General features: G+C 39.9%; 1 protein-coding gene across 5 annotated transcripts in view; it reads right to left on the bottom strand.

Annotated features, from left to right (window-relative positions):
- Positions 1-4868: 4868 nt before the first annotated feature.
- The window catches only part of ARHGEF12 (Rho guanine nucleotide exchange factor 12), a 152823-nt gene continuing 148395 nt past the window's right edge, over positions 4869-9296 (bottom strand). For all 5 annotated transcript variants that reach the window (XM_031015915.3, XM_055356135.2, XM_031015914.3 and 2 more), the window contains one exon: positions 4869-8836. In XM_031015915.3, coding sequence (XP_030871775.1) covers positions 8826-8836 — 11 coding nt within the window. In that variant the 3' untranslated portion in view covers positions 4869-8825. The remainder of the gene's footprint in view (positions 8837-9296) is intronic.

The following is a 9296-nucleotide window of genomic DNA, read 5'->3' as shown; positions in this document are numbered from 1 at the left end:
CCCAGCTACTTGGGAGACAGAGGCAGGATTATTTAAGCCCAGAAGTGCAAGGCTGCGGTGAGCTATGACAGCACCACTGCACACCAGCCTGGGCGACAGAGAGAAACCTTGTCTCTAAAAAATAAAACGAACACACATATACTCACCCCTAAGAGTCTAGGGTTTAGACACACCAAAACCATAATATTACATGAAATATGGCTGTATTAGCAAGTGGGATACCTACATATTCTTGACTATTTTTCTCCTCTCCTGTTTTAGGTACTTAAGATCCTGAAATGGGGCCGGGCACGGTGGCTCACGCCTATAATCTCAGCACTTTGGGAAGCCAAGGCGGGTGGATCACGAGGTCAGGAGATCGAGAACATCCTGGCTAACGTGGTGAAACCCCGTCTCCACTAAAAACACAAAATATTAGTCGGGCTTGGTAGCGGGCGCCTGTAGTCCCAGCTACTCTGGAGGCTGAGGCAGGAGAATGGCGTGAATCGGGAGGCGGAGCTTGCAGTGAGCCGAGATCGCGCCACTGCACTCCAGCCTGGGAGACAGAGTGAGACTCCGTCTCAAAAAATAAAAAACAAAACCAAAAAATCCTGAAATGGAAAATAAAAAATGAAAAATGTTGGGGAGATACCAGCCTCATGCCTAGTAATTTCTCATTTAATCCTCACAACTGTTAGGTTGGATATTATTTACTTCAATTTATAGATAAGAAAATGGAAACAGAGAGGGTAGCTCACTCAAGGCCACTCAGCAAGTAAGTAGAAGAGTTGAAATCGTATCCAGATCATCTAAGTTCAGGTTCTTTTCACTACACCAACAGTTCTCAAAGTGTGGTCTGCAAACCTTTGGGGATGCCCAAGACTCCCAGGGAGTCAAAACTATTGTCATAGGCTGGGCGCGGTGGCTCATGCCTGTAATCCTGGCATTTGGAGGCTCAGGCAGGACGATGGCTTGAAGCTAGGAGTTGGGAGGCCAGCCTGAGCAACACAGTGAGACCCCATTTCTACAAAAAATAATCTTTAAAAAATTATCCGGGCATGGTGGCATGCACCTGTAGTCCCAGCTACTAAGGAGGGTGAGGCGGGGCGGCAGGATCCCTTGAGCCCAGGAGTTTGAGGCTGTAGTGAGCTATAACTGCACCACTGCACTTCAGCCTGGATGACAGAGCAAGAACAGAGACAGACTGCAAAAAACAAAACAAACAAAAAAAAAACCCAAACCCCAAAACTTTTCATAAAACTACTGAGACACCATGCACCTTTTCACCATGTTGACAATTGCACTGATGGTGCAAAATCAATAGAGGGTGAAGCTGCTGGTGACTTGGCAGGAATCAAAGTTGTTGTACCAAATTTCATTAACACTGTATCTGTTACTGCTGCTGACTTGCAATAGACACTGCCAGTTGCACTTAAGAATGTCCTTGACGAAGCAGTAAATTTTAATAATTTTATGAAATCTCAACCCTTGAGTACACATCTTTTTAATATTTTGTGTGGGGAAAAAAAGGTAAGTATGCATCAAGCAACCCTGCCACATACCAAAGTACCATGGTTGTGGCTGAAGGAAAGGTACTAGCTACTTTTTTTTTTTGAGATGGAGTCTCACTCTGTCGCCAGGGTGGAGTGCAGTGGCGTGATCTTGGCTCACTGCAACCTCCACCTCTGCCTCAGCCTCCTGAGTAGCTGGGACTACAGGCGCACGCCACCATGCTTGGCTAATTTTTTGTATTTTAGTAGAGATGGGGTTTCACCATGTTGGCCAGGATGGTCTTGATCTCCTGACCTCGTAATCTGCCCGCCTTGGCCTCCCAAAGTGCTGGGATTACAAGTGTGAGCCACCGCGCCCAACTTTTTTTTTTTTTTTTAAATGGAGGAAGACCATTTTAACATGAAAGAATGACTGGTAAGCAATCGCCATTCAGACTTGAATATTTGGCAGGTATCTTCTCACTCAAAAATTTAAAAAAGTGAGCCTGTCATTTCAAGGAAAACGGTATTTGTTGCCAATGATAAAATTCAAGATTCCAAGGAAACATGAGAATTTTGTGAAATTTGCATTTACCATGGGACTTTTCTGATATCAGTTGTGATATTAACAAATGTGACTTTTTGATATTTATATAAAGAAATGTGTCAATATTTGGAAGAACTGCATAATTCAGTAAACCAGTATTTTCCAAATGACCAATACAGGATACTACAAAATCATGCATGGGTAAAAGTTACCACTCTTCACATAAATAAACTGTAAAACGGATCAGTGGATTTTTAGTTTAACAGAGTACAAAAACTTCCTTGATAGGATTTCAGATTCCACACTGCAGCCATCTTTGAAGGAACTATCACTTGTCAAATTTTGTACAGTATCAAAGAGGAATATCCATAATTATCTGAAAAGGCTATTCCAATATTTCTCCATTTAAAAATATGTATCCGTGTGAACCTGGATTTTCTTTATATACTTCAACATACCACAACAGGGCCGGACGCAGTGGCTCACCTGAGGTCAGGAGTTCGAGACAAGCCTGGCCAACATGGCAAAACCCCATTTCATGCGGGAGGCAGGATAATCGCTTGAACCCCGGCAGCGGAGGTTGCACTGAGCTGAGATGGCACCACTGCACTCCAGCCTGGGTGACAGAGCAAGACACCGTCTCAAAAAAAAAAAAAAAAAAAAAAAATCACGAAAGATTGTGTGCAGAAGCATACACGAGAATCCAGCTGTATTCTATTATGCCAGACATTAAAGAGATTTCAAAAACTACATAAACCTCAATTTTTAATTGTGGAAAATAGTGATCTTTTCATAAAAATGTGATTTATGTTCACATGTATTTGGGTTTACTATTTTTAAATAAATTCATTTTCATTTCTATTTTCTTTTAAATTTCTAATACAGTAACAATTGATAGCTATAATCCACATGAATACAAGCTTCTCCATGAAGTCTTTCATCATTTTTAAGAGTGTCCAGTGGTCCTGGCCAGGTGTGGTGGCTCATACTTGTAATCCCACCACTTTGGGAGGGTGAGGCTTGCTTGAGCCCAGGAGTTTGAAACCAGCCTGGGCAACATGGGGAAATGTCATCTCTACAAAAAATAAAAAAAAATTAGCCAGGCCTGGTGGTTCACACCTTTGGTCCCAGATACTTGGGAGGCTGAGGAGGGAGGGTCACTTGAGTCTAGGAGGTCGAGGTGGCATGAGCCACGTTAGTGCCACTGCACTCCAGCCTGGGCGACAGAGCAAGACCCTGTCTCAAACAACAACAACAACAACACACACAAAAAAAGATAAACATTTTTTAAAAAGTGGTCGTGAGATCAAAAAGATTGAAAAGTGTTGCATTATGTCATGCTATTTGCCTTTAATATTTAAAATAATGATAGTAGAAAACAAGTCTTTGTACAGATGCCTCCCTGAAAGTTTTTAAAAGATTACCAAAATGTATCCTAATTAGTGTTTTTGATTAGCATGTGTTCAGGCAGCCACAACCCTCTGATCACACGTACAAAGAAAAAGATCCCTTAAAATAAAATGCCTTACATTACAGGTCGGTCCAAAAGCACTCTAATCAATTGAGGGGGAAAATCTAGAAAGAGAGCTCTACATACCTTAAATGATCTCAAACCAAGGCCTCTGCTGATGCTAAGGGAATGATGATGTCTCAGTAGTAAAAATAAGTGGCAAAACAAACATATTCCCTGACAGCTAAAGTTGAGGAAGTGTTTCCAATTAGTAACAAGAATTATCCTTGACATTATAGAGAAAATGGGAAACACCTACATCCAGCTACTTATCTGTCATGCTTTATGACATTTGTCATAAAACATCAAGGAGATAACAAGTTCAATTAAAAAGCAACTTTTTAATCAGGATAGATCCTCTTACATTTGAAGTTGGTATTAAACCTTTGGTAAACCAGTCATTTAGCTTGAAAGAGGTTGGTAAAAAATAGAAGTAACTGCTCACATGCAAATACAGAGTTTTATTGTCTCCATTCCTAGGAGGTGGCTATCAAAGAGCAAGTGGGAATGGTACGGGTATTTCTTTGTTCCACCAGATATATATCTGTATCTATATCTATATATATAGATATAGATATATGTTTGTAAACAAAGCCAGGCGTACAGACTGGTTAAGTTCTGCAAAGTACATTTGAATAGTCTTAATTTTTAAAATGTTTAACTAAAAGATGGTATAAACTACTAGGCATTTTATTACGCTTATTAGCTCTGTCAGCTAAATGTGCCCCTGAATGACTGAAAACTAAAATATTATCCCAAGAATAAGTCAAATTACAAGTATATTTCAAAACCAAAATACAGCAAATGCCCAAAGTAAGTGAGCCTTCTGAGCTAAAATGCTGTTGGTAAAAGCACAGAAATGTTGGTATGTGAAGAAGCCCAGCACTGGGGACAAGAATAATAGAGGCATATGCTTCATTTAGGGTAGGATTAAAACCAAAGTTATCTTCAGGTGAGTCATAAAAGCTGGCCTACCTCACTGAACTTTATACTTAAAAATAGTTACAATAGCAAGTGTTGTTATATATATATTTCACCACAATTAAAAATCAATAATATACCAAAACCCATCTGATTATACACTTTAAATGGATGAATTATATGATATGTGAATATCTCAATAAAGCTGTTAAAAAAACAACAAACCTGCCCCACATGCTAGGGCAAGCCCACCTGCCAGCACTGTCATGGCCTTGTTGCTAGGGATGCTCTAATAAGCAGGAAGATGTCTGACAGTCACTGACAGGAAAATTAATTACAGGCTCCTCGACTCCTCAACTTTTCTAATATAACTTGGACAAGACAAATCAACCAGAATACAAATAAAAAGTCACATGCTTGGTTCCTTTAAGCTTATTTAATATTTGAACTCTTATTTTCTATTTTCCCAGACCCCAGAAAACAGAAAGTTTTTAGATGACCAATATTTTGTTCCAGAAACATACAGCCTTATCAGCTAATTCATAAAAGAGCTATTTTACAAAGGTACATCTGGATAATTAGAACAATAAAGTCTTTTAGGCATTTCAAAATGTGATCAGTAAAAATACATGATTATTAATAAAGTTTTTTTAAAGATAGTTCCAGATATTTTTTAAAAGCAATTTCTGTTAAAGAGTACATGATTGTATGGTGAACAAGGAAAATAAAATGTTCTAGTAGGAAGAGGCTTATTAAAAATAACCAACAGTGTGCGCATGACAGTTACCACTTTTGGAATCTATCTGCTTAGCAGTTGGCACCTGGAGATGGTGGGGAAGGCTTCCTTCTAGGAGGTACTTTTTTTTTCCTACCAATTTATTATCAAAACCCTCAATACCAGTGGGGAAGGCATAAGGAATAAGGCAAAAGGAACTCTTTTCTCGAGGAAAGAAAGATTTTGTAGATGACTCTGAAAAGCGGTGGAAATATCAGGAAAAAAATGATTTAGAAAACAAAAATTGTAATATAAGGGGGAAAAACTAGCCATGAGGAAGCTGACTGCGAGGCCCTGCTAATTTTGTATTTTGAGGTCCTATGCACGCAGTTCTCAGTGGTGCCCTCTGTGACATATAGGGAAGGAAATACCGACCAAAGCTCTAGTAATTCAAAACCATATATCGACTTCAGAGAAGAAAGCTTCCACTTTGAAATACGGAAGCCCCACGTATTACACCAAATTTACTAACATCAAAGAGGAAAACAAAGATGCCAGTAAAAGACAATTCACAGGAAGCATAATTACTTTCTTTAGCTTCTAAACATAATTTTTAAATGGACTTCTCTATTATCCCTCCTAACCCAAAATCAAATAAAAAACAACAACAACAAAAACTTTTTAAAAAGGGGATTCATCCTTCATTGGAAGTTGCTGTGGGAAAAAAGAAAGCCAAAAAGCTCATAAAATATACCTCCCACGAAATATAATACATAGTTACAATTTCGGTTCTAAAAGCCAATGTAATTCAAGCAGTCCAAGTTAGGTGATTTTAAAGTATGCAAAATATATAGCTTCGAAGGTGGTAATCATGATGATAAATTACAGCACTTTGGGGGCTTGCTGATTTGCCTTGATTAACTGTTCTCTGAAAAGGAAGGAGACACTCTACATGTAATTTGCCACTTCACAGCAAAGGAACCATTAAGCCCACAGAAGAGAGCACAGTGTCACAGCAGGTCACTTCCATAGCTAAAATGCAGCCTGCTTGCTCTGGGAAGGTAGCTTTCTTTGTACACCACCCCTGTGCCCTTTAGCAGGGAAGTAGATTTCAACTTCTAGTCACGTCACTTAGAAAAAACTCCTCTGATGGTGACCAGTCTCACTCAAAGACAGACTGCATCTAATTCCATCATCCTGAAAGGAAGATGTCATAACCAAAGTCAAACGGATGTGACTATAATGGCCAAAATGAAATGGAACGTGTGGGAGGCCAAGTTGGGAGGGAGAAGAGAAGTTAGGTCAGTAAGATAAAAAGAACATTCAAAAATTGTGAGATATTTTCAGAATTAGACTTCATCTTGGGGCCTTGTTTGAAAATCTAGATATGAATTTATTTGGAAGTACTAGAGCTATGGTCAAAGTATTTTTCCAGTTAGTCCTGTTAGAGTTCCAAGGAGAAATTGAACTGCAGGGAAAGCAAATAATTACTAAGGACAAGATACTGGCTGAACTAGAGAAACTGAAATTTTGCTAACCTACAAGCTTCTTAATTGAGTGCTTGAGAATTACATAATTACCCTGTAGTGTGTGATGTTAAGAGGAAAGTTTTTATATTTACTTTTCTCCTGATTAATTGCCCTCGATGGTGTTAGTGTCAAGTGGCTACAGGTGTAACCCTTTTAATTGAGAATGACATTATTTCTAGCAGCACAATGTAACCATTTGGTTTTTGCTTGTTCCTCCTAAGAGATACAGAAAGTTCCAAATCCCAAACTTCATTTATATATTAGCTTCTGCTTCCAAAATTTTTAATCCCATTCTGAGTTAGATTGTACTTGGCTTATGACTAAAAATATAATTTCAATTTATAGATGAGGTCTAAAGATCCAAGTTGATCCACCTAAAAACACAGATCAGTTTAGGACAGAAACAGAAATCTGGACATAGATAAATAAACTTGTTAAGTTGCAGGGGTGTTTATAAAAGTAGGTGGGCATCCCTTACCATTTGTGGTGAAAAAATAATCTTTGGACTGCAGGGAAGCATTAAAATTACATCCTAGCAACCCACAGAGTTCAGAGGGCACCAGTGAAAGATGTGAGCAATGGATGAACTCCTTGTTTATTAACAGAATTTACAGACTTCATTTTAGTTGGCAAAAATACTTCAAAAAATATATACCTAATGCACAAGGAAAACCAAAGAAAGCCATTATAATTGAAGGAGTTCTCAAATTACAATTCTGAAACTTACCCTCTGTAGGGTGCTGCTAATGCTACTATTCATCCTAGAGCAGGCAGTTACCAACACCTTGCCTGCAGTGTCCAGTGTATGTGCTGGTCTGCAATTTTTGGGGTCAATCACGGCCCCGTGTGGAAAGAGCTGTGGCAGTGAAGTCAGAGGACGTGCTTCTGGAGCTGGTGTGAGCAGTTCTGCCTTCACCATATCTTTCTCCACTCCACCCTTGGCTATCCTTTTGACTCAAGGCCCTTTGGCACCATCAGTGCAAAAATTAGAGTCAAACCTCCAGGTACTAAAATTTTACTGGCCTTATAATCAGCAGTACCTGTGGCTAATGATAGCCATGATTCAACTCAGTAGTGATTCAGTTAGATAACCTTCCCAAACTCTTTACCCACTCCCATCCCACCCCTTCCTTAGCAACCCCCACCCCTGCCACTATCCGAAGCATTTCCATTTGTTTTTACTTCCTGCTCAATCTGCAGGGACAGTTTTACACAAGTGCCAATGTCTAATGTATAATTATAAAAATGAAATGATACCAAGAATAACAAATTTATAGTCAAGAAAATAAAATTTGCTTTCCTCTCCCACCCAAATCCCAACCCTCAATAGAAAAGACGACAATGGAAGAAAACACACCCATTTTCAAGTGCCTGCTATTTAGTATGTTGAGGATTCCTGTTAATTGTGGTTGATCCCAGCTACGGAGAAGAGGTGCTTGCCTCAGGGTGGGAGGAAGCCCATCCACTCTCTGACCACACCACCTGGGCACATAAGAGCCACACGGCATAGCATACCTTTGAGGTGACCCTCAGAGAAGCAGCCTACTGGACAGCAGAGAGCTTGGAATACTGTACAGTGAAGCAAGGTGCTCCTCCCTTCCCCTTCTCACTTCCTCCTCTTCTTAACCTCTCTACCCAACTTCTGCATACTCCATCCTGACCTCTTTGCTTCAGGAGCAGTTGATCCTTGGGTGTACTAAAGACAAAGGGCTAAAACTCTCACTACTCAATTAAAACAAAACAAGGCAAATAAAAATTAAAATGTGCTTTCAAATACGGAATGAAGTCAAATAAATACATCTGATTTTCTCTTTTTCTTAAATCTAAGTACAATTTCATATCCTACACCCAAAGCTCTATACATTTGGTTTTTATTCTGAATCAAAATGAATTTCCAATAGTGAGGAGAGTAGAGTGAGGGAATGGATATTCCCTCACAAACAGATTAGTGCAGCTGCCACACTGTGAAGAACTAGTCCCACTCTGGGCACCTTGGGACATGACTAATCCCAGGTGGTTCACAGGCAGATCCTCTGTCACACTCTCTCTGCATCCACACTGGAGCCAGGATGTGGTGAGACATGGCCGATACTCCAAATCCAACAACCTGCAGTCACCTCCAGGACATGCGGCTCTAACTTTTATCTGAGAAGAATAAAGATACATGGAAATGATATTAAGAAAAAGAATATATTAACATTGCAAAGAATACCCATGACATCTGTGGGCGTGGTTCTGAATCAGTATGTAAGCAGATGAGTATAAACTGCTGCACGGAACACAGATCCATCTGCAGTCAGGGGAGACACCAGCCACACTGTCAGCAGAGGCAAGTGCACCAACATCCGATAAGGCCAAATCCTCCACACTAGGGAGTCACAGCAGTACCAGTAAGCCTCACACCGAATCTGTGATTTACCAGGCTTCCCACTGCTCTGCCTTCTGCTTTGAAAAGGTGAAAAGAGAGAGAAGAGGGGATGGTATGGGAACTGACAACTGCAGTTCCTCTTAGAGAAGAGTAGAGTCAGCAGGCATGAGCTTCCGCTTGATATCTGATGTTTAGAAACAGGCAGTTCTTTAAAGACAGAAAAGAAATGGAATCTCA

Source organism: Gorilla gorilla, chromosome 9 (assembly GCF_029281585.2).
Source record: "Gorilla gorilla gorilla isolate KB3781 chromosome 9, NHGRI_mGorGor1-v2.1_pri, whole genome shotgun sequence".
Taxonomy (NCBI): Eukaryota; Metazoa; Chordata; class Mammalia; order Primates; family Hominidae; genus Gorilla; species Gorilla gorilla.
Note: the sequence above shows the minus strand (reverse complement) of the source record. Positions and strands in the feature narration are given on the sequence as shown.